Raw genomic sequence first — 25,770 nt, 5'->3', positions numbered from 1 at the left:
TTTGGTTATAATGACAAGACCCTGTTTTTATTTTGTTTCTTTTAACTCAAGATAATAACCAAGTACATGTAGAGGATTTGATGCCAATTTTACAGCATAAGTGCTGCGCATCAGCAGTAAATGTCAGCACTGGGTGTCACACAGAATCCAACAGTTCGCTCGTGTTCAGAGCTTTTTCTATACACACACACTTTCCTGTACAGAAGGCAGACAAGTAAGTGTGCATCGTTTGATGGCAGATAATCCATCAAATTAGTTCACAGCTGTTCTGTAAAGGTCGTTCAATGGCAATAAAACGTACCAAAATAAATAAACCGTTGATGAGGTAGGTTAGAGGAAGGGCCTAAATACTAAAGATGTCCTCAAAGGGTTCAGAAGCCATGATCACAGCTACACTGTGTTTATCTCTACTGTCTGAGCAACAGAGCAGAGTCCACTTCCTTCTTCCTGTAAGATCAGGAGCTCTCCTACCGCCTGCTGCCCGTGGACCACAATGCACTGCTCTGCGCTTTCCGATATCAAAACCTCCACCAGCTCCTGTTCTGTCCCTGCAGGCAGCGAGCCCTCCGAGGTGAAGAGCAGAGGACTGGAGCTTGGCGCTGACAGGTCGTCTGTGTGGACGTACACGACGGCGTGCTGGATGTTAGCTACGCTATCTCCCTCTTTTGAGGAGTCAAGTGTCTTTAATTTTGCTTCCTCTTCTCCTTTTTCTTGTGATCTGCTCTGCTTCACCTCACCTCCGTCCTTCTCTGCTGTGCCCTGAGGGATGAAGTTCTTCTTGGGTCTGCCTCTGATTGGCTTTGGGTGACTGCATCCTGAACTTGCTAACTCTTGTGGAACCTCCTGATTTCTGGTGTGCATCTCCTCTCCACGTCCTTCTTCTTCCTCTTTTTGAACTCCTCCGTCTGTCCTGTGCTGAGCTTGGTGCCTCAGCAGACTTTGTCTCACAGTGTAGGAAGCGCCGCAGTGGCAGGTGTATGGTTTCTCCTTCATGTGGGCCGACTTCACGTGTCTCCTCAACTTGGTAGCCAACGTGTAGCCTAGACAGAAAATTCAAAAGTACATTTCAAATGCAAAGATTTACCAAACATGAATATACAATCTGCTGACTCAGATTAGCAACTCGCAAATCAACCCTAAAGTATACCCTGCTTTATCCTCCTTTTTCACTTTAATGGCTGGTGTAGTATATCTATATATTTGTCAGGGTCAAACTTTAGCAAGTTCAGAGCATAAAGTTACAGTCCAAGCTGCACAACATGTCTCTACACATGAGCTGAGCATGAGTTTACTTTAATCCAAAGTCATCTGTCATCAGAAAAGCACAAAGAGCGGAAAAAAATTAAACGTGGATGATGGAAGATGAGCTGACTCGTTGTTTGCAGCTGTGTTGCTTTTTACACCTGTATTGTTTTTTTTACATTGGACGTCTGATTTCATAACCCATCATTATTTTAATGCAATTTACAAAATCAAGAAAAATCTCATATACTACAGTCGTTGTATGTAAAGCACTCAAGGCCTGTGTTTATCTAAGAAATATGATCCTCTGGAAAAAAGGTTTAAACTAAGAACAGCTCATGATTCTCTGGCTTGTAGAACCATCTTTAGGAACTTGAAGAAATCATTTTCTTCATTAGTCTCTCACGTCGATGTGGAGGAGTTTCAGCTCACTCTTCTTTACAACATGGCTTCAGTTCATTGAGGACTGTCGACATTCATCTATCTTAAGGTCATGTTAGAGCATTTTAATCAGGTCTGGACTAACTGGCCCTGGAGTGCTTGGAATCTTTATCCTGCGGCCAAGCTCCATCTCACACACACCGACTGCAGAGTACTTCAGTGTACGGGGGAGGTCACGGTCAACCGCGACTACAAGGTGCCCACCGCTCCACCACCCTGCCTGACAGATGATGAGGTGTTTTTTCTCACAGTTATTGCCAAACATGTCCTTGTATTTGTCCAAAGGACTTTGTTCCATGTTCTGTTTAGAGAGATGAGGCTTTCAGTTCAGTCGTTTTTGATTTAACTGTCATGAACTTTTACATTTAACATACTCGTGAGAGCTGTAGAGCCTCAGATGTAGCTGTTTGTCTGAGCTTTGCACAGTTTGAGCCTGGGTGGATCTGTTTGGATGTGCACTCCTGGGAAGACTGCGGCTTCATATTAACACACACCTACATGCAGCACACTGTCAAACCTCCTGCTTTTAGGGAGTCAGGCTCACTTATACATTTGATCATCAGCACCTGCCTCTTATTTAGGGTGCACTTGTTTCTTCACAGGACTGTAAAGAGTACTGTGAAAGTTCTTCTTCACAACACTAAATAACCCTTCATGTATCTGTCAGTAATATAACGTGCATGCTCACTGCTGTAAATACAAGAACAGAATTAAATGAGGTATAAATTAGGGCTGCCACGATTAGTCGACTAGTCACGATTATGTCGACTATCAAAATCGTCGACGACTGATTTAATAGTCGACGCATCGTTTGAAGCTTTGTAAGATCACAAAAGACGCAGGAATAAGTAGTAGGATTTAAAAGTGTAATAACGGACTGAAACAGAAGATGGCAGCACTGCATGTACAAGGATGCCAGCTGCCGTTAAACCCCGAAGAAGAAGAAGAAGAAGAAGCTGTGTCCCAGAATTCATAGCGCGGCCCAGCTCAGTTTCCAACAATGGCGGCAGCTAGTTAGTTTTAATATTACTCTTATTATTCTTTCTGGGTCACAAAATAAACGTTTAACATATTTTCAAGCGAGAATGTAGCTGTGTAAACCTCAAATATCTGCTCAGTTTATCAAGACACCACATATTTTCAAAAGCGCTTTTGGAGACGTCTGTTACCCACTAGCTCGATAGCTAGCCGGGGGCAAGGCTCACTAGAGCCGTGAGAACACCGGACTCCCGGCAAATCGTTTTCAAACCCACCGCCGTCTTTTGCTACTCAAGTTGAACATATACAAATCACTTAGATAACTTAAAAATGTTATTGTTTGGCTTTTTTTTTTAGTATTTTATTTGTTCCTGAGTAAATCGGTTTGGCTGACATTAAAGTTATAGTTTTTACACAGCTGAACAAACATCAAGCAGACAGCTGATTATCAGAAGTGTGAGATGCTCGAGAATATACTCCGGTGTCCTGTTACATTTTAGATATCAAGGAGTTTATTAAACTTCACCGAAACAATCTGCAAATGTTATTAAAATGTAATAAACTATCATCTTGTCTTTATTTTTAGTTAGCACAAACCTTAAACACTTAAAGCTGTAAGCTAATGATAGTTATATAAGAGCAGATGCTGCTGGTGCAATAAGCTGTACGTTTTATATCCAATGGATGATGATCTGATTAGTCGACTAATCACAAAAATAATCGGTAACTAGTCGACTATCAAAATAATCGTTTGTGGCAGCCCTAGTATAAATACATCTCAGTTGTCCGTGAGAGATAAAATGTTTCTTGTATGTGCTGGACATCAATAATAAAACCTTGAACTTGATGGATGCATACTTTCTGTTTGATGCTTCGTAAAAAGAAAGCTGGCCCAAGTTGTAACGAGTAGTTTGTGTTTTCCATCATGCATGCAGGACACAACGTTTGCAGATGAGTGAGACAAACGAGGCTATTTGGAGGGAAATTGTCCAACTTTCCTCATTTTAGGTTCAGCTGCAGTTTTTAACAAAAAACTAATTTCTAGTTCTTTGACAAAATAACAAAACAGAGAATATAATGTGTATAAGGGGGCCTAGTGCTTGACACGCACTGTTGGTTATATCGATGCTTGTTTTGACTCTTAAACCATCTTTAAGTGGTTCACTGATCTGACGGATGGTAACACACTTCCAGTTTTTTCTTGTGGATGAAGGGTTAGCAGGTTTCTGAGATTGGTGCGGTGCTCTTACTGTTGGCTTATTTATTCATCTTTTCAGGCTCGTAAATGTGCACATTATTTTTTTACACCTTTACATTCAGAATGACTTGCTTAATATAAATGAATGCCTTTAAATCAATTGTAATCATTTTACTTATATTGAGTCATGTGTATTTTTGCACACGTACTGTAGTTGTGCTTCATTTGTTTGTAGTAAGAGGGAGAATACATCTCTATTACGTTTGATTCAGATTTTGACTCTTCAGGGTTTGATTTGAGGCTTTTGTGTTTAAAGGTTTAGTTATTAATATCGATCACCCTACAGCGTGACTGAAAAGCCTCCCGACTAATGCCTTGTGGTGTGTGTGGTCTAAATGTGGGTTTCTCATAGTGTCGTTTTCAGAGTTAAAGTACATTTAACTTATAAACTAGAGCTCCTGCTCTATAGCTTACTTCTCTGAATCCACAAGGCTTGTGTTTTTCTATTTAATGTACTCAACTTACTGGTTTTCCAACTGGGATAGTATATATAAAGCATACTGTGCTACACAGAGTTACAAGATGCCACAGAGGTAATTATGCAGAATTATACATTTATACACATTACAGGACTTGAGGGATTTCTCATCCTGTTTCATCCAGGGGTCACGGGGGCAGCAGCCTAAGCAGAGAAGCTCAGACCTCCCTCTCCCCTGCCACCTCCCCAGGTCAGCCGAGAGCGTGTCCTGGGTCTGCTGCAGAGCCTCATTCCTTGCTTTAAAAAAATGATTTGACTTATAAAGCTTTAATATTCAGCTCTAACCTTTTCCACAGATAGGGCAGCAATGGGGTCTTTCTCCAGTGTGCAGTCTCTCGTGGGACCTTAGGCTGTGGGGGTCCCTCAGCGATTTTCCACAGTAGCTACAGAGAAAACCGCCTCCGGTGTGGGAGAACATGTGCCGACGCAGCTCCGGTTTTTGGGAGAATGTCTGACTGCACTCTGAGCAGGAGAACGGCTTCTCTCCATTGTGGATTCTCAAGTGGCACTCAAGGTTTCCTGCACACACAAACAGACAGAGACAGTTGCTTATTAAAAGGGAGGGGTCGGGGGGGCTGTAGCAGCAGTGGGAGCAGGAGAATGAATATGCATTTGTCCAGTAACGTGTTGCTGGTGTCACTTTGACGGATGGAAAGATAAACTGCAGGAATTGATCACAGCTGGAAGCGACATCGAGTGGAAGGAAAACAGCAGGGTAACAGTCACTTACTGAAAATAATGATGACGTCAGTGTGACCAGAACAAATGTGACATTGTGGGAAACACTTTACAACAGTAAGAAAGTAACACGTTTACTTTTCAGCAGCGTATCGAGTTGAGAAGATCAATATCAATTTGATCTGTGTGTGTAAACAGTTTGTTTCAGGGAGACGACTAAACCTGAAAACCTGCTTCATTTATGACACTGCAGTTTGAGCATTTCTGTGTTTCCATTAAACTGTTTTCCTGTTATCCAAATCAAAGGCCTCACTTTCACATCTATGGACAATTAACTGAACCCCACTAACTGCTTGTCTTTGACCTGTGGGAGGAGACAACCCACGCACACAGAAAGGCCACAGGGTGGCGTCACACTCGGGATTTTCAGTGATATCCTGGGATACGACTTTAACAAAATGTCTCTCGTCTCATTTTGCTTTCACTTTCATGATGATGCCTTTATAGCATCTGTGAGAAATGACCAGCAGAGTGAAATTATGAATTATACGAATTTAGCGATTGTGATTCCCTTATCTATTTTACTTATTGATTTCAATCCTTATTGATTCTCTTATCATTTCTCATTGTGCTCTCAGCTTAGCATTAGCTTGCAAAGAGCCGAAGTAGCATGATGCAACTTTACTGCGGCACTCTTGTCCTTTTGTGTAATAAACATAAAAACTTACATGCATATTGTAGTGCAAGAGCAGCAGGACCGACAGGCAAGCAGACCAACAATTCCAAGGAACTGGACTACTGGGAACCAGTTCTCTATAAGGACTGGTTTTTGATTCCCATATTCACCAGCCAATTCAATTCTTACTAACACGTCTACATTAAAAAAGCTGCTGCCCCCCCCCCCCCCCCCCCAGAAGAAAAGAGCAGCAGCTCTGACTGCCTCTGAGTGACTGAGCTCCTCAGCGTATGTCAAAGGCTGAGTCCACAGAGTCCTTAGATTTATAGACACATTGATGATTTATTGATCCCTGTTATATCAGCAGGATAAAGAAATAAAAATAGCACAGTCCACAATAAATGAGCACAGTAAAGTGCCGCAGGTGCATAGTGAGGGTCTTATACTGTGAGGAAATCCAAATCAAAGAGTAAAAAGTAAAACTAAGAATTTGTATTAATAAATAATATGTCCCCTATGAATCAAAGAAACTGCTGCAAGAAGATATAATACAGAATCTATTAAGCCCGACAGGTGTGTTCACCTGTGACAGAAAGGAGAGTTACTGTACAGGAATGATTTCTGCCTCGTGGCAGCGCCGGGGAGAAGCAGCTCTGCTGCCTCAGTGGAGCAGGTGAAATTATGGACTTCATCAATCATCTTCCTCACTGCATAGTGTACTAATGTAATATTGGGTTCTCTTCAATGATGTTTTAGGTCATATCTATGGAGAAATATAGAACAGTCTAAAAACTGCTGAAAAAACGATGAATGTTCTCAAATAAACTGTGAAACAGGAAGCCAGTATATTTTATAATCGTGCTCAAGTACACTAATCAGCTGATTGTTAGTTTGTGTGGCGCCCCCTACAGCAGCGGGGTATGGACCTTTTTTTATTTTTATTCAATTCAATTCAATTCAATTTTATTTATATAGCGCCAAATCACAACAAAAGTCGCCTCAAGGCGCTTCATAGATACAGAGAAAAACCCACAAAAGGATGCGTTGGTAAAGTGCAAACTGCACACAGGACAGAAACAGCTGTGCTGGAAACATCTGCACATGTTATATATATATAGGTTTATTTTGTTAAATGTAATAAACACACAATGAAGTGAACCAACAGCACTATCTGCCTACATCTAGATTCAGGCATTCCTACAGGCTTTATTTACCTTGTTTAGTATATTTACCTTGTTTAGTATTTGTTAATTGTGTCAAAATGTTGCTTTAGAGTTTGCTGCAGCCTCGAGGCCACTCTTGTTGTGATTTGGCGCTATATAAATGAAATTGAATTGAATTGAATCATAGAGACAACCATGCAATCTGAAATAAAGAGCACCCTCATTAAAGTCGGACGAACTGATTACACCTGATAATAAAATATTAGCAGGCCGGTTATTAAAGAGAAGCAGTGTGAGTTTAGATCATGCAGTTACTAATGATCATAAAAAAAAAACCTTCTGACTGCCAACAGGCAGCGTGACGGAGAATCTCACTGCTGGTCTGAAAGCTGAAATGACTTTGACAGTCACAGAGTTTCAACTAAAATATGCAGACTTATGGCTAAAACAGCTGTTTGCATTTTTTTCTGTCTCTTTTCTGCTCATCACATATTTTCTTTAATTATGAAGAAGTGACTTATGAAGCAGGTATGTCTGACAATTTTATTACATTTTCTTATATTAAAACCAGACCTGGTGTTCTGTAAAAAGTTGGCCATTTCCAGCCGAGCACATCTGACCAGCGATCAGCTTGTTGCAGCTGAAGGATCACACCCACGCCTCGGACGTTACCTTTCTGACTGAAGCACTTCCCACAGTGCTGACAGATGTGAGGTTTTTCCCCCGTGTGGAGTTTCATGTGGTTCCTCAGAGAGCCCGAGTTAGCCAGAAGCTTGCGGCAGACTGTGCACTGCACCTGGGAGAGGAGAAACACAAAAGCAGCATGTCTTCTTTCCTTCTTATTAAACATTTTCACTTCAAGGAGTTCAAGGAGAAAAAAAAAAACAAGACTGGCATATAAATTTAAAGATGCTACGTGAGTGATTTCAAACTGTGGTGCTGAGACACAAACAACAATGGGAAACAGCTTTGTTCACTGCACACAGGAGGAAATGAATCAATCGTATGCACTGTCCTCCTTATTAAAATTACTTGAAAATGTCGGCGCATGTGAGACACAAACACCTCACAGAGTGGAACTCTTCCCTACCTTAGGAGGCTGTGTGTAGCTCATTCTGCTGCAGTGAAGGAGGCGGTGGATGCGTAGGGATGGGCGGCGTGCGAATGCCTTCCCACAGTGCTCACAGGTATAGGGTTTCTCCCCCGTGTGCAGGACCATGTGCTCCTTCAGGTCCCGCTTCAGGCCGTACGTCTTCTCACAGTGAGGACAGGAGAAGGGACGCTCCCCGCGGTGACTCATCTACACATAAATAGATTTTATACAATATTTAACTCAATCTGTTTCTTCTTGTTCAGTGGATCATCTGCCTCCCCCGCACCCTACCCCAAGCATCTTCTCCTCACACACCGGCCCTCTGCATGTCCACCTCCTCTTCCTCCTGCCTGGCAGCTCAACCTTTCTACTACCCCTCCTCTCCATGCACATGTCCAAACCATCTCAGCCTCTCAAACTTTGTCTCCAATCCACTCAACCTGACCCCCCAAAAACATTCTGGTGTGCAATACAGAGACACTACAACACAACACTTTTTGTGTCCACCACAAAAAAGAAATAAAAACATTTAAAAACTGTGTTTTTACTTTACTTTTACTGTACTGGAGGAGAGGAATCATTCAGGGACTCAAAGCCTGGGCATAAAAAAGGACAAGCTGAACAGCACGGAGAGAAACAAAAGATGCGTGAGGATGTCTACAGGTGTAAGCAACCTGCCTGTGGTTTAGCATCCAGACTCAGGTTGCTCTGACCCTGTACGGTCTCAGATGAACAACAGCACTTTGACTGGAAATTGCTGCAGTGACAATTTACTGCTTTTTAAATGCACTTTTCCTAGAAAAGTGCATTTAAGACCCTTTGTAAGGACCTTCATCCAACCTGATTTTTCTCAAATTTCAGCTCATCACAGACAAATTGCTGTACTGTGTATATACAGATCAGCCACAGCATTCTGATCACTACCTCAATCATTTGGATTTTGTATTCAAGAAGAGGAGAAAATAAGAGAATAAGAGGAGAAAAGGGAGCAACTGGGTAAAAAAAAGAAAGGCAGGCATGAAATGAAAGAAGAGGCTTTTGATCTGGTTCTAATAAAGTGTTTTCCAACTTTTTTTTAAATTTTTTAACACTACCTACACTGACACTTTACATCATTCAAATAAATACTTTTTGTGCAGCCCCTCAGTTCACCCAGTGTCAGAAACAAGCCAATGTACTTTCATTCCCTCTCACTATAAAACACCTTTCTTCTGATTGGTTGCTCCTTATGACATCATTCAAAGCCAGGACTGAAAACAACTGTCTGAAACAGAGCGTTTGGAACAATCTGAAGCCAGTGTCACAAGCTTTATTTGTATATAACTGAACCTCCTAACTGTAACTATATTAACTATATTTAATATGTGCATTCACCATCATGCGGTGTACTTATAAGATAAAATTAAGGAGTCAAAATAAAGGACTAGTCAGTAAGCTGACTGAGTGATACCTGATGAGCCTTGAAGCTTTCTGCTGACGTGTAGTTTTTCCCACACTCCTGGCAGGTGAAAGGCTTCTCATCCGTGTGACTGAACTGGTGTTTCTTCAAGTGGCCGATCTGGTAGAACCTTTTACCACATATGGGACACTTGTAGCGCCTCTCTCTGGTCTCTGAATGCCAGATATGGGCGACTCCATCAGGACAAAGCACTGCAGCCATCTCACCTTCTGGTATCTCTGTGGAGCTTTTTCCATCTTTGGTGGAGGTCTGGCTCTGTGCCTCTAGGCGTTTGGATGAGTCGGGGCGGGCATGGAGTCGCTTCACCCGGCTGTTCAGGCAGTGAACCCGTCGGGGTTTAGCAGCCAGGCGGGAGCTGCAGCGGACAGGACCGGGTGCAGGGAAGACTCTGGGCTCTGCCATTATTCCTTCAGCAGAGTTACAGTGTGGCTGACTGTTCACAGGAGACGGGACACTGTCTTTGTTACCAGTTGCTGCTGTGTCATTATCAGGTGTCCTGTCTGTTACACTGTCTGTGGTATCGTCCTGCTGTCTGTCATAGTCTGGACTCTGCTCCGACAGCACCCCCTTGACTCTCTTCCTCCCTTGTGTAATTGGGTGACTCCTCTCGATGCATCTTTTGGGGTTTCTATCTTCATCTTCTTCATCATCCTGCATTTTCTCTTCCTGTGTGTTAGCTGTCACTTCTTTATTGATTGACACACTGGCAGCTGTGGCTTCTGAGTGGTCTCTCTGCTCCACCTTCTCTCCTGGCCAATAGAAATACAGTGAAGCTGTCAAAAACACCACAAATTCTCTGTTTCCAGCTTTAAATATCGAGAAATCTGCATTTGCTGCTTTTTTCTGCCTTATAATATGGTAAACTGAATATTTTTAGGTTTTTGTGATTTGAGTTGGAGAACAATCAGTCCCTGTTGGCTTTCAAAGGGCAGAGCACTACCACACATGTATTTCAGTAGGAGGCTGTAGCTGGTTGCTTAGCCTACAATAAAGACACAGGTAACTAATACACCTCACAAACTAAACAAAGAGCTATAATCAGATTTTACAGTGGTTAACAAATCAGATCATTTCTTATGCTAGGCTTAAACTAGTTGGCTTCCTGCCGTGGTTACCACAAGACAGTGACTCTTAAGCTAGTTCTTCCCCTGCCTCCAGTAATTATGCTAAGCTAAGCTAACAGGCTACTGATGGCAGCCTCAGGAGGAGGAAAGTGCTGTAAACTTCCTCATCTAAGCATGAATAAAATCATGTTATGTTGGAAACATCATTTTACTGTACAGCATAAATGTCAGTGTTAAATTATTCTTTACTTCATTGCTCAATTATCACATATTTTTTAACAAGCTATTGCTAGCTCATTCTGGCTAATGTAGCAATTGGTTAAAATATCTAGAATTCAGAACTACCAGATTTCAGACACTGCAGCATTTTTTACATTTTGTATTGCTAAACTATGCCATGAGTTTTTAAGAAGTTAAACATGGGGGACTGCAGCTGCATCTTCCTCCCATATTAATCCTCCTATCGTCAGTATGGACAGTGCTCATCGTTGCCTTCTTTTTTCTTACCGTGCTCACTGTATTCTCAGTAAAAACATCAAATATATCTTTACATTAAAGATGGACATAGTCATTGGACATAGACACCCACTGAACTGTGGCTGTCACAGCATGTCAGGTTTTAAACAAGATGGCAGGATTATGGTATGGATTACACTCAGAAATCAATAATCGTTCACAGAGCACAACCTGAATCTACTTTGATTCTTTATACACATCCTGTGGCTGACAGTCATTCAATTTGTGCAACACTGCTGTGCCCATAAATATCACCTCTGCTGACACGGCTCGGTTATCTGGTAAAATTCCAAGCGTTAAAGATTCCGGTTGTCCAGCCTGTACGCCCAAAGACCGGATTTCAAAATGCACACATCAGGTTTACTGTGAAGTAGGACTTTAACTTACGGGGGGCAAAAAAAATTAAACCTTATTTTGGGGCCACAGTGCCAACCTTTATGTTTTACTGGACTGGTAATTCTACGCACGCACTTTTTATTTTCCACTGACTGAGATTATAATCATAATACTTGATGGTAAATTAGGTTTTCTGGACTCATAAATATAAATACTCCTAAATACTATTTACCAAACTAACCCACTGGAAGTTGTCTCCTCAGTCATTCTACTCAGTGACTTGAATATGAAGTTTACTGAAGAAAAACTAAACTTTACAGTAAATGTTTATGCTGTGCTTCTACAGTCTTTTTCCACATTCACTGCAGCCCTGTGTAGACTTGACAGAGATGCGTGTGAGGATGCCAGTGGTACCTCAGCCAGTCTTTAACGTAGCAAATGTGCACTTGTTAGTACAAAGTGATGATGGTGATGGTTTGCAACTTTGCTGTCACTGACAGCCCAGTTATTTAAGCTCTCACATTTAAAGCAACTGAAGTCTGAATGCTAGAACACAGTTTTTGTATCCTAGCAACAATGAGCGCTTGACAGAAGTGCTCAGAAAATGAGGTCGTAGGCACTTAACACGGAAACAGCAGCCTGTGGACACGAGCCCCATCTGGAAAATAACTCTGTTCAACAAGTGCAGCACAAGAAAAACTAAGCTGTTGTAACCGTCTGTCTTTTATCTCTGGACTGCAGTGAAACATGGACTAAAACAGCTTCAGAACTAATGCCTAAATACAGCAAAGCTTTTGTGCCTCAATTATATCCTTATCACTGTATTTATGTTAATGTTGTGCCTTTATGTCCTAAATATCCACTGAGCACCGCTGTGCTGTCCGTGCGCTAATTAGGTTTAGAAACAAATGTCTTTATTGCATTTAATGACTTATAAACCCATATTTAGACAAACACATACTACTTATGGACAGTAGTTGTCTGTTTTATGATTTGCTTGCTGTGTTTTTCTTCTGGAAGGATTTCAAATATTTTCCATCTATTTCATTGCTTACCTTTGTTCTTTCATTATTTCTTGTTCATTTTAATTCCTTTATGTACTCGTTATTATATTCTTTATATTGCAATTTTCTTTCCCCCCTCTAAATCTAATTACTATCTGCCACCACAACAATGTAACCTCCCTGCAGGGATCAATTGCTTTTATCTTATTATCTTTCATTTAGCATTCAAAATTGTGTTGGAAATGCATTTGAGATTTATAGCTTCAGCCTGAATCAACACGACATAAGCACAAGTTTAATAAGACATCCACAGTCTGGTGCTTTTGGGTATTTTCTGCATGAAGCTCCTCCTCAGCGTCCCATTGATCACAGCATATAACACATCACTCCTCCACAAACATAAATAATAAAAGATAAGCAGAGCTGGAGAGTATATTATTGTCTCTAAAACAAATAAGCTCAACATTTGTTTTCTTCCATTTTCCCTTTTAATTAATGCATTCTGTGTTCCAGATTTTTTTACATCTACTAATTATTAATCCCGAGCTTCCATCCTAGTTTTCAGTGACTTTTATCTGACTGCAGAGACTTTTCAGCGTGCAGTTCTTGGCTGAAACTAAATGATGCTGTTAAACATGAAATAATGTTGACATAGAAGCTGAGACATTCAAGTCTCAGGCCTACGGATTGGAAAATGTCCCCCTTGATCCTGCAGGTGAAGCACATAAATCAGTATAGAGAGAAAACTGCACCTTACCCACTCGAACTTCTGTTTGCACACTTCACAACAACAGCTATATGAAGTACAAGAAGTACTCCAAGTACTCCAAGAGTACGAGTATTTCCAGCAAATGTGTCTGATTTGTTAACTCATCTTGACATTTGCAAAGGGTTGGATACACAAAGATATATCTATGCAACTTTACCCAGAAACCATCCACCTAGGTGTGCTCGTTTATGCAACTTTACAGTCAGCCGATCATGTGATCCTGGTTTAATACATAAACTCTTACAGATACGGATCAGGAGCCACAGATACATGAACATGTAATAACTGAAAGGGCAAAATGTTATCGCAGACTTTAACTATGACAGGCTGGTTTCTGATGCTGCTGATCTCCTGGGATCTTCATCGCAGCAGCACTGAAATGTCTTGTTCATGAGAAGCATTAAGAACTCAGATCATGACTCTTTCTAACTGCACTGAGCAGAGACAGCCACACAACGGTTGAGAAAAGTACAGAAACAGTAAGCTGCAGTGGGTTTAAGCTCAACCAAACTAGACTGCTGAAGAGTGGAAATAAGGAGACTTTACTGCTAAAAGTCATTTTATGAATTGAATCCACATATCATCATAACAACAGGCTGATGCTTGTGTTACAGTGTTTTTAACATTAGGACGATCAGCATAACGAGACAATCCCTCGAATAGCCTGTTGATGTCACCACAGCTTTCCTTGGAGGCCAGACGACCTGATAACAAACATCATCTTCTTTTGGCTAATGCTTAGCCTAGCTTAGTGTAACTTAACTTGTTTGCTAGAAAGCTAACCCTAATAAGGAACCACATCTGCTTTTTTATTTATTTGTGGAGTTTGTAGCTAGCTGCTCACTGTTGGATTTTTAAGACAGCATTAAGGCGATGCATTGAAAAGCAGTATAAGCATCATATTCTTTGGATTTTCACAGAAACCACATAATTCAGACAGAAGTAATGAGCTAATTCAAAGGCCACATGAAACTGGGAGGTCTGTAGTGGCTAACTGCAGAAAGTCTGCAAATCTGCCTCAGCACCGCTCATTTTACAGGGCCCACCACCTCTTGGCTGAGCTGCTTTTGTTGCCAGTCAGGAATATTCAGCAGCGAGGACATTTTGTGACTGGACAGGTGGCATCCTATCACGGCACAGATGCTTGATTTTACGTACTTGTGACCATGAAAGTGATTGGAAGACCTGATTTCAATGACCTGGATGCGATTTTACACAAAGCCTTCTATTTTGAGGAGCTCAAATCTAAAGAGCCGCTCATTCGTTTCCATGACTAACTGCAGCTTAAGAAGAAAGTCTGTGAAGGTTCTCAGTCATCCAGGTCATCGTAGTAAAAGGAGCTTGCAAAGAAAAGCGTCTGGACTTCTTTAAGTTGCTTGAAGACGTTTCACCTCTCATCCGAGAAGCTTCTTCAGTTCTAAGGTCAAATGGTGGGGAGTCCCAGATATAAACCTAGTGGGAGTGTCCCCCCACAGAGGGACAAATGGACCCCCTGATGATCCTCTAATCACATGAGCCAAGGTGTGAAAGTGGGTGTGGGTCCCAATCAGCCAGGGTTTCGGGTGAGCTCTTTGTGAAACCTGGCCCAACCTTATCATGCGAACCACGGCGTTAATGTGCGCAGTGAAGGATTCCACTTCTTGTGTCTTGATTTTGACCCAGGTGTCGTCTACATATCTGTACCAGTGGCTGGGTACTCTTCCTTTGAAAGAGCCAAGAGCCTACCTTTCCACTTCCTCCATGTAAAGGTTGGCTACAATAGGTGACACGGGGGAGCCCATGGCACAGCCATGTTTTTGTCTGTAATAGCCTTCGTTGTATTTGAAATATGTAGTGGTGAGGCAGAGGTCTAAAGTGTGCAAATCTGATCGGGTGTGAAGTTGGTCCTGTCCTCCAAGGAGTTGTCTTCTTGTAGTCGTTTTCTGACAGTCTCCATGGCCTCCGTGGTGGGTATGCACGTGAAGAGAGAGACTACATCAAAGGACACCATGGTTTCATCTGGATCCAGGGTAAGTTTCTGGACCTTGTCAGTGAAGTCGGTGGAGTTCTTGATGTGGTGTGGGGTGTTCCCCACGAGAGGAGCAAGGATGGTAGCAAGGTGTTTTGCAATGTTGTAAGTGGCTGAGTTTATGCTACTGACTATGGGTCTGAGTGGGACAGCTTCCTTGTGGATTTTAGGAAGTCCGTAAATGCAGGGTATGGCATCCCCTGGGTAAAGGCGGTGATATGTAAGGCGGTCAATGATTTTGTCCTTTTCAAGGTCCTAAAGGCAAGCTATAACTTTCTTTTTGTAGCTGCTTGTGGGGTCTCGCTTTAAGGCTTCGTAGGTATTGTTGTCACTGAGGGATAAGGGAAGGTGCACCGTGGTCCTAAACACTACAGATTACCACAAAGATCACTACTCTCCTCAGTGAAAAATAAAAATAAAAAAGTTCATCTGCATTTAAAGGTCAAAGGTCACTCTTTCGAGGATGCCAATGTTCATATATTGGACAGAGAGGACAGATGGTTTGAAAGAGGAGTGAAAGAAGCCATCTATGTCCACTGTGAGCGACCATCTTTGAACAGAGGCGGTGGTTTACGACACCAACTGTCTGTCATCTATAAACCAGTTTTGAGTTTCCTCCCCAGACGCCTTAACGCCCACTCACATCCTGGGCCATCTGACCTCAGGAATTCGCATGATAAGGTGGGGGCAGGGTTTCACAATGAACTCACCCGAAACTCTGGCTGATTGTGACCCACACCCGTTTTCACCCCTTGGCTCATGTGATTAGAGGATCATCAGGGGGTCCTTTTGTCCCTCTGTGGGGGGAAACTCCCACTGGGTTTAAATCTGGGACTCTCCACCATTTGACCTTAGAACTGAAGAAGCTTCTCGGATGAGAGGTGAAACGTCTTCAAGCAACTTAAAGAAGTCCAGACGATTTCCTTTCCAAGCTCCTTAGACAGCTTAAGAAGAAAGACGTTCTCTAGGACCGGTGAGGGACAAACCCGAGCGAAAAAGACGATAAATATTGGATTTGAAACTGTTAGTGAAACAGAAACTCTTCCTTGCAGATGACAGAAGATGTTGGTCTCTGTGTTAAATAGATAAAAAAAACCTTTGGTCATCTCATATATTAAATGAATTTTAATTGGCTGTGATTTTATTTTAACATGCTGCAAAGTTCTGTGACGATGCAGTTAAAAAAGACAAATACAGATCTGAGTAAAAATCCAACTGAGAAAAAGCTCTAATATTCCTGATATAACATAAATGACAGACTCTGACATGAGGAGACCGTGTTCTCGTTCTCACCTGTATGTCCAGCGGAGTCACCACGAACATGTGAACACACTTTTTCCACGCTGTCAGCGTACAGCAGCAGCTCTGTTCCCGGCTGGATGTCCCGACACAGACGCAGACGGACATCCACACACTCGCCCTCGCACACATCCCCACACACACACTGCACCGACACGTTCTGCTGGGCTCTGCTTGGTGCCTGGCAGGCAAAGCTGGGGGAATTCAACAGAAATACATACCAAAGAAAAATGTATATAATCAGAGAAGCTCCCAGAATTTATAATGCATTATTGCATTTGATTACTGAGAATTAGGGCAAAAAGGCTGAATGCCAACATAATGTATGTGAGGTGATGCATAATGTGGCAGCAGAGTCTATTTGATTACTCTTTATTTTCTTTGTCTGTATTTGAGTATCTGATGACCCATCGCAGGAGACAAGCGTCAGAATGTGATGGTAATATTTGTGCTTCCAGTTTCAGTCAGTGAGAGATAAATGGTCCAGTTTTCAATCAGGGAACCGTGGAGTACACTGCCTGCAGGAGGAGGTAATGTGGACGACATGCAGGCTGCAGCACTGAAAAAACAAACCACCTGGTAGAAACTTCCAGAATGGACGGAGATGGCTGAGGAACAGGACGTTTCAAATAGTGATGCAGGAGCCATTCTAGCATCCAGATGTTGAATATGATGGGTGCTTTATACGAAAAGCTAAACATTATCTGAACACTCCAACACATCTAAGCAGCAGCTGCAGTAGGAGCCCGTGGTGTTAGCACCGTGGACAGCTGATTCCCCATCACACAGTGAACACGCCTCCACCCAGGCTGCCACTCTCCTTCCATGTCACGCATTGAACACGTACCTGAGTCTAGTAAAATTTCTAAGCCTGAATATGTTCAGGAGAAAATCAACGTCTCCCAGTTTGTCTTGTTTCCGTTTCTATTGCATAATGATGGTAAAATCCAGACTCCAGGCTTACTGAACCAAATCACAATCAATCAGAATACTTCAATAATAAATTACACTGAATGTGACATTGAATCACATCACCTCCATGCATGCTGGACATTCACAGACCCACTCAATGAATATTACACAAACTTTGTGTCCTTGACCACAAAGTTTGTGCTGAAATATCTTAACAGTTATTACCTGCAAACTATACTTAGACTGCACTGTCATGAATTATAATAACATTATTAGCCTTTAGATTAGTGTAATCATTCAATGTCCTGTATTTGAATAAGCAATTATTAATATTTTACCATTTTATTTCCCTGGTACATGGAAATTATCACGCTAACTTGTGTTATTTTTATACAGAGTGTATTTGTTTGCTGATGAAATAAAGGAACGTTGCATTTAAGGAAGTCCAGCCTGTTCAGCCTCCTGTGTTTTACTGGGTGGTCAGTCCGGAGCTCAGTCACTGTGCATCTGAAGTCCAAATGTGATACTGGACAAAGTAGGTAACCCTCACAATGAATACAGCCTGTGACTTTTTAAGAACTGCAACTCTGTACTGTTAGCATGCTAGCATTGTCTGTGGGACAATGTTAGCATGCTAATGTTACCTTCTAGACAAAGAACCATTGTAAATATAACTTCTGGTCAACCACAAGTTAAAATGTTGCTAGTTGGTTAAACTACTCATTAGTTTTTTTTGTTTATTTAACGTACACCAGCCGATTATGGTTGTAAGATGTTAGCAGCCACATGCTAGCAGGCAGATAGCAGCAACGCCTAGCTCCTTTTCTTTGTGACAGGAAGTTGTAAACATGGCGTTCATAAAACCAACCAGACTGACGTGTAACCACACTTTTATGTCTCAGAGGGGTTTGCCACGCTGGCATTGGCACACGGCGCCACGCGTGTTCATGACATTTGAAAGCCACTTTAATGATTAGAGAAGCAGTTTCACATGCATCAGGAGTATTTGCAGGGACAGTGTTTGACCTCACCCATTACATCCTGCTCAGTTTTCATAGGTCTACTATACATTACTACAATTTGATCTGTTTTTATTTCAGTGGCAATAAATCAGAGGAGGAAGTGTTTGATTTCACTGTCCAAAATAAATCAGATTAAATGTCTGCTTTGAAAAACTGACTTACTTGACCCAGACGGCTCTTCGTATGGAAGCATCTTGAGTTGCTGCTTTCACCACTGAACCCTGGAAAACACAGTTAATATATGTTTTATAATTCACACACCGTCTCCCATCCTGCACCGGGACTGACTCTGCCATACGTGGATGAAATATCTACTTTTATTATAATGTTCAGAATTGTAATAATTACCCTCCCGTCTGTCTCAGAGGGGCAGCTTGTGCATTGTACGTGGATTGATCGAGGTGCCCTTGCAAATTATGTGAGAAATCTTTTTTTTAAAGATTAATCACAGATAAAGCGACGCATCGCTGACCAGATCTCTTCATGTTTTTTCTCTTTAAAACGTTTGGCAGAAATTACAAGCACTGATTCATTATCTTCCCACAGGGTCTGCACTTAATTAAGCAGAAACACTCCCATTTACTGCTCTCGCTCCGTCTGCTGCCGACACAGCACGGCATCGGACAAAAGCTCCCACACAATGTGAAATTGTTATGAAGCATCTCAAGGCTGACCCCACAATGAGATGCCTCAGTCAGCCAGGAGGGATTCAGGTCTGAGACTTCACTCTGCTGGAACGACGCTCGAACGTTTCTTTTCTTACAGGATCAACGGGCTTGCTGCAGAGTGCTTACTGCTTTTGTCCTGCAGAGCTGATGTGAAGAGCTCAGGTGCAGCCACGATTCAGGCACAAAGATGAGATAATTGAAGGTTTCTGTACAGGTTAAATTTAATGACAGGCGATTTGTTCTATCTCTGCTCAATGTTAAGCATGCAGAGAGAAACTCTATCACATGCACTTAGGATGGCAGCACTTTAAAGGGTATTAAAGCAACAATTTGTCCCACAGCTGAGAGTCAGCTGCATCATAAAGACACAAAGCTTTGAGGCAGGAGGAAGGAGTAGAGCTGTGAAATAAATAAAGAGTCCAAAATCACACACAAACAAATCAGACTGCCGCCCCTTATTGAACTTGACACTAATTTAGTTCACTTTTCAAGTTTGATTTTTCACTCATTCTACATGCAGTAAATATTCAGCACGTTCATCCATGTCCCGGCTTAACCACAGGGCACTGGAGCTTAACCCAGCTTCCACTGGGTGAGGTGGGAGAACACGCTAGAGGAGCTCCAACACAGACAGTATAAAACATGGATGGGGCTTCCAGGTGGGAGGCGACAGCCATAGCTCCCAAAAAACACTTCTAGAAAAAAATGGAGGATCATCTGTGGTATGAAACTGCATGCTCATTGGCTAACAAGCTGTCACTCACATGTCGTTAGCCAATGATCGAACAAGAGGGTGTGAACCTCAGTGTTTGTAAATCACAGATTTATGTGATGAAAAATGATGTTTGGTGCTCGTTGGTGGTATTCACAGAGTATTTTACTGTATTTTATTAAATATCCATATATATATACAAAATCACCATGAAAAATATTGCGATATTATCCCGTATCAGTTTTTTCTCCATCCCTAGTGATGCTCATGAACATTAACTGTGCACAATAACCAGAGGAATGGGGTGTGTGTGTGTGGGGGGGGGTGTGTGTGTGTGGGGGGGGTGTATGTGTGTGTGTGTGTGTGTGTGGGGGGGGGGTGATATTGTCCACTGGTGGTAAAAAAGCTGTCACAAAGAAAGTGACTGCTTTCACCTCACCTGCAGCAGACACTACCTACCAGGCCTGGCAGAGGAAAATAAGCATTTTGTGATGTTTGTGGTTTTGAAGGATTTTCATCCAACTGTTAAAATTGTGTGTGTGTGTGTGTGTGTGTGTGTGTTCATGTGTTTAGCCTGTGGGAAGATTTTGTACCTGTAAAAAACCCTGAATGAAAAATAAAAGTCAGTCATTTCAAACACAACTTAATTGTTCGACTTAGAATCCACTATAACAGCGTGCAGAGCCAGTAATGCGTCACTGTCCCAAAGCTTAGGGACCTAAGTGTCATTTAAAAGTTCAGTTGCTGCTTCACCCGTTCTCCCTACAGGCTGATTTGCTGGCAGTGCTCTGCCAGTCTGTGATATCATTCAGCTGCACCTCCTGTCGTTTTTTTTCTCCCACCATCGGGACTCCAGCTCTGCGATGTCACTGAGGACAAGATGTTTGACTTTTACTGGATCAGCAGTGTCTGTTTATTTCTGCAAGACAGAATCACTGAAAAGACTTTCAGGAACACCAGCGTGTGTTTACTCTCCTCACTTCCTTACATACCACATGCACAGAATCCAGATCTGTAGCTTGTTTTTGTCTCTGTCAGGCTTACAGTTCTTACACAGCCAAAACAATGTCATGAATCATGATTCACATGCTGGTCCAACATATATTCTTCTGCACACGCAGCTTTCTTTACATGTCTGAGGCCTTCCACAGCTATTTAGCATGTTTGAACTGGACAGGTGAATACTTGGAGGTAAGTACTTGTCTACAAGTTCCCAGATTGTGAGGATAAAGCCAGATGTCTGTCTCTGTGTAACTCTTGGCTACGAGCAGAGAATAATAACAGGAATGTAACCAATGCAGAGGCTTCTTGCGTGAAGACCTTGAAAAAGCCAGCAGCTCTGACATGACGCCGTTGTTGCTCGGGCCAAATAACAGGCTTGTCAGTGAAGCTTCTCGATACTGTCGGTTTAGCGTTCTGGCAACCTCCAGGGCTGAAAAATGAAGCCAACACGGAGGTGCCAAAAACTTCATGTCCTGGAGTTTTGGCTGGCTCCAAACGCGTTTCAATCTCCAAAAACATTTTACAGCATTAAAAAGTTTTTTTACAGCTCTGTACAAAGAGTGGTGTTGGCCTCTGTGGATGGTTTAGCCCCTTCATAACAGCTCTATGGTTTTCCTCCAGAGCGACAAAGGAGTGCTGATACAGAGAGCTGTAGCTGCCCCACAGGCCTCACCTCCACTCATTCAAGTTACTCAACTGGGCAGTTCACACACAATACAGGTGGTAGTTTAAGTTTAGCAAGCATTTAATTGGTCTTTTGCCCAGCCCTAAACAGCAGTGTCTACATGTGTGAGTCACACACATACAGCTTATAGATGCAGCTCGCTGATATCGGAGCAGTTCCCCCTCTCATCCAAATATGCTCACCGTCACTGTATCCAAAACAAAAACCAACACGGCTGTGGCTAAGACGCTGACGCTTCAAAGTACAGAGTGCAGAAATCTACAATGGGTAGGGTCACTTCATTATGTCCATCTTTTATATACAGTCTATGATTTTCTCCAAACACTAATACCTTACAGTAGCAAGATCAGACTCCAAACAACTTGAACAATCTCTCCAAACAGCAGCCTATTTGCTATTATCTCCCTGCATTATATGTTAGCTTTGCACACCAGCTGCTGCTACTGCATGCTGAAGCAAACAGAGAACAACAAAGTGCACTGAGTGGATGAAAATAAGGACATGAAAGTGTGCTCATTGATAGCCAGTGCAGATATTTAGATCTGGAAATATTTATAAAATAGGCCCAAATGAAAAATATACACTTCAGCTTCAAAATCAAGCACAGTCAATATTAATAGTGACTATAGCCCACTCTGTCTGCATACTGTGAGCACTGAGCATTACCTGTTCTTCCTCTGTTCTCGTGGTCTGATCTCTTTCGGTCTCAAAGTTTGTGGCGAGTTTGCCGTCTTCACTGTGAATTTCCGGCTCAGCGTGATACTCTGAGGCCCACTCAATGTCCCCGTCTCTCCCCAGCAGGGATCCAGCCTCCAGTGAGCGTCCGACCCACCAAAGCCCCAGCCTGCCCTCATGGAGACGTGAGGGGCCTACAGCAAAGCCACAGGGAAGCGACGAGTAGAGAAATGAAGCAAGAGCAGATGGGACGGGAGGACCGAGAAAGGCCATCGAGCTGTAGAGAACAATACGAAGCAGGTTACAGGCACGAGTTAAACCAAGGATAACGTCGTAAACTTGCAACGCTGTGCTCCACATATTTGGCACTGCAGAAGATCTAAGCATCCCATGAACCACTTTCATTGCAGCTCACTTCCACCACTGTTTACAATAGCTTTTAAACAACAACTCATTTTTACACAGCCATTCTTTATTGTACTTCATTTGAACTCTACTTTTGAACGCTTATTTGGATCCCTCTTGAATTTTTGCAGAATACTTAAAAGTTCCTGCTGACGTTCAAGATTATTATTTAGTTGAAATGCTGCTGTAGTTAAAATGCAGCCTTCTGACTGTAATTCCAGGGGCTCATCAAAAGTATAGCATTAACGATATAGGCATTATAGCTATCAAATGAACAATTCTTAAAGATACAAAACGGCCTGTAAAGCTCAGCTATACTGAAAGGTCTGTAAGACAACAAGCTGTATCTGAAGGCATGTGCAGCAAAGGTCCAGGAGAAGATCTCAAGGGATGAAACACATCACTGGACAAGGTCCATGGATTCTGCAAAGGATTTTTATCCTAGTATTAAAATATCTTTCATATTTATAGCTTAATGTTGCTATATCTCAATATTATATACTAATACTGTTAAGTCTGTGTAAAACGAGGGGGTATTAAAAAAGTTAAAAACTGGTTAATGTACTATTTGTAAATTATATTTCAGTTTTATTTCCATTTGCAAAAAGCAAATATCCTTATAACCATCTAATGCTCAAATATAGCTACAACCAGTCATTTCAACAGAGGTGGACTGACTCGTTTAAAGATGCCCCATCAAAACTTTGGACTTTTTCTTTTCATCTTGAAAATTGTTGCACTGTTTGTAGTATTTACTTCTCACGTTGTATATTTGACTCTCACCTCTGAATATCTGAAAGGATACTGCTTTAACCTCCTAGGACGTGGCGTCCACATATGTGGACATCACATTTTGGGCTGTCTAGCCACAATGCTAAATTTTACACATTTAGGTGTAAACATGTTCACACGTTTGAAGTAGCACTTCTGGACAAATGTTTCGTGTTTCGTGCGATGTTCAGAAATCCTTTACAATATTTTTACACTGTCACAGACATACGTCTTCCTGCAGCTGTTAGCAGCATTTCAAATGAGCCATACTGCTCAAAGAGGCACGACTGTTGTTTTTGTACTCAGGACACCAAAATAAAGACACCAAATAAAGAGTTTTGCACATCATTATTTAAATGTGACTTAGTGTTCTATCGAAATTTAAAGCGAATGTCCTCATATGTGGATATCAGTTTTCTCAGAAACTACATCAGGTAAAAAAAAAAAAACAACATTATTTGTTTTCAATCAACCCAAATAGCAAAGAGAAATTAAAAATGCATGCCATGAAAGAGTTCGGGTCTAAGGAGGTTGAGCAGGACTAACGCAGGGAACACGCATTTCTGGCCAACTGTGATCGCTACAGCTGCGCTCCTAGGTTAGCTGCATAGCGTTTGGCTCAGTGTAAGCAGTGCAGTCTCATACAGCGGACCGTGGACTTGGTCCGTTCGTTCAAGGCACCTACGTTGCTGTGAAAGTCAACAGTAACTATTGGTGTCGATGTTTTACAGCCACCAACTTTTCAGCCCGCGTAGCGCTGGTTAGCTAACTAACTAGCAAAAGTCCGTGAACCACAAACGACTTTAGAAGTTATTTCTAGAATTATAATAAATGTGTACATACACAGTGAGCGGTCGCTATCTCGAACAGATAGTTTATTATAACACTATATGTATTCCGCTTGAAACTCTGGGAAAGCCATCGTTATCCAGCAAAAGAAAACATCAACCAAAGTCCGCGTCTTCTATTGTCCGACCTGGAAACTCAAACAGTTCTTTGGTTCCGGACCGGAAACAAGGCTCTCGCGCTCTCTCTCTCTCTCTCTCTCTCTCTGGAATCTAATGTCCAATAATTATATTTATAAGCATTTTTTTAGTTATTGTCACACTTTTACTTTATATTTCAGTTTTTATATATTTATGAAAGTATTAAAATTATCTACACTACATATGTTTATATGTGTTATATATTGTACATATTATATATTTTTTGTTTCTTTTTTGCGCTATTTTGGGCCAGGAAATAGTTTTTTTTTCTGCACTGTTTAGTGTATAGACTGGATGGAAGTCTATCTATCAATACAGTAATTTCTAATGGTAAAAAAAAATAAAAAGAGTAAAATTAGTCTTTAATTGCATGCACATAAAAATACATACAGTTGTGGTCAAAAGTGTACATACACTTGTAAAGAATATAATATAATGGCTCTACCGAGCGTCCCGTTATTTCTAAAACTCTGATTTTTCCCTGATAGAGTGATTGGAACAAATACTACTTTGTCACAAAAAACATTCATGAAGTTTGGTTCTGTAATGACTTTATTATGGGTCAACAGAAAAAAGTGATCACATCTGCTGGGTCAGAAATATACATACAGCAACATGAATTAGCAATTTTGGTGACTTAGAAAGTTGTCAGTGAACTGAGCTTCATAGCATGGCCTCTTAACTGCTTGTGAGTGATTATGAGTGACGACAGCTGGTGACTTCTCTCAGGCCAGTTAAATAGGGCTCATTGGATACAAACGCCCACAAACGCCACAATGGGAAAGTCAAAGGAGCTCAGCATGGATCTGAAAAAGCGAATTATTGACTTGAACAAGTCAGGAAAGTCACTTGGGGCCATTTCAAAGCAGCTGCATGTCCCAAGAGCAACAGTGCAAACAATTGTTTGTAAGTATAAAGTGCATGGCACTGTTTCGTCACTGCCAAGATCAGGAAGAAAACGCAAGCTATCACCTGCTGCTGAGAGAAAATTGGTCAGGAGGGTGAAGAGTCAACCAAGAATCACCAAAAAGCAGATCTGCCAAGAATTTGAAGCTGCTGGAACACAGGTGTCATTGTCCACAGTCAAACGTGTTTTGCATCTCCATGGACTGAGAGGCTGCCGTGCAAGAAGGAAGCCCCTGCTCCAAAAGCGGCACCTTAAGGCTCGACTGAAGTTTGCTGCTGATCACATGGACAAAGATAAGACCTTCTGGAGGAAAGTTCTGTGGTCAGACGAAACAAAAATCGAGCTTTTTGGCCACAATGCCCAGCAATATGTTTGGAGGAGAAAAGGTGAGGCCTTTGACCCCAAGAACACCATGCCTACAATCAAGCATGGTGGTGGGAGTATTATGCTGTGGGGCTGTTTTGCTGCCAATGGAACTGGTGCTTTACAGAGAGTAAATGGGATAATGAAGAAGGAGGATTACCTTCACATTCTTCAACATAACCTAAAATCATCAGCACACA

At 41.8% G+C, this 25,770-nt stretch overlaps 1 protein-coding gene across 1 annotated transcript; it reads right to left on the bottom strand.

Moving 5' to 3' along the window:
• Positions 1 to 24,337, bottom strand: znf408 (zinc finger protein 408). Its single transcript, XM_085159738.1, has 9 exons — positions 24,158 to 24,337; positions 22,130 to 22,415; positions 18,559 to 18,617; positions 16,457 to 16,656; positions 9,458 to 10,215; positions 8,005 to 8,214; positions 7,587 to 7,710; positions 4,683 to 4,916; positions 1 to 1,040 (listed from the first exon to the last, which is right to left on the bottom strand). The coding sequence occupies exons 2-9, from the start codon at positions 22,409 to 22,411 to the stop codon at positions 391 to 393; spliced, it is 2,517 nt and encodes an 838-aa protein (XP_085015864.1). The 5' UTR covers positions 22,412 to 22,415; positions 24,158 to 24,337; the 3' UTR covers positions 1 to 390.
• Positions 24,338 to 25,770: the final 1,433 nt, after the last annotated feature.

The sequence above is a fragment of the Neolamprologus multifasciatus genome, chromosome 1, assembly GCF_963576455.1.
Source record: "Neolamprologus multifasciatus chromosome 1, fNeoMul1.2, whole genome shotgun sequence".
In the NCBI taxonomy this organism is placed as follows: domain Eukaryota; kingdom Metazoa; phylum Chordata; class Actinopteri; order Cichliformes; family Cichlidae; genus Neolamprologus; species Neolamprologus multifasciatus.
Note: the sequence above shows the minus strand (reverse complement) of the source record. Positions and strands in the feature narration are given on the sequence as shown.

What these genes read in the sequence shown, in the direction of transcription:
- znf408 (XM_085159738.1), bottom strand. Translation starts at nt 22,411, where the DNA reads ATGGCCTTTCTCGGTCCTCCCGTCCCATCTGCTCTTGCTTCATTTCTC. An exon ending in CGAAGAGCCGTCTGGGTCAA is followed by an intron (nt 16,657 to 18,558) that starts GTAAGTCAGTTT and finishes GAATTCCCCCAG; the next exon opens with CTTTGCCTGCCAGGCACCAA. An exon ending in GCTACACACAGCCTCCTAAG is followed by an intron (nt 7,711 to 8,004) that starts GTAGGGAAGAGT and finishes CTCCTCTCCCAG; the next exon opens with GTGCAGTGCACAGTCTGCCG.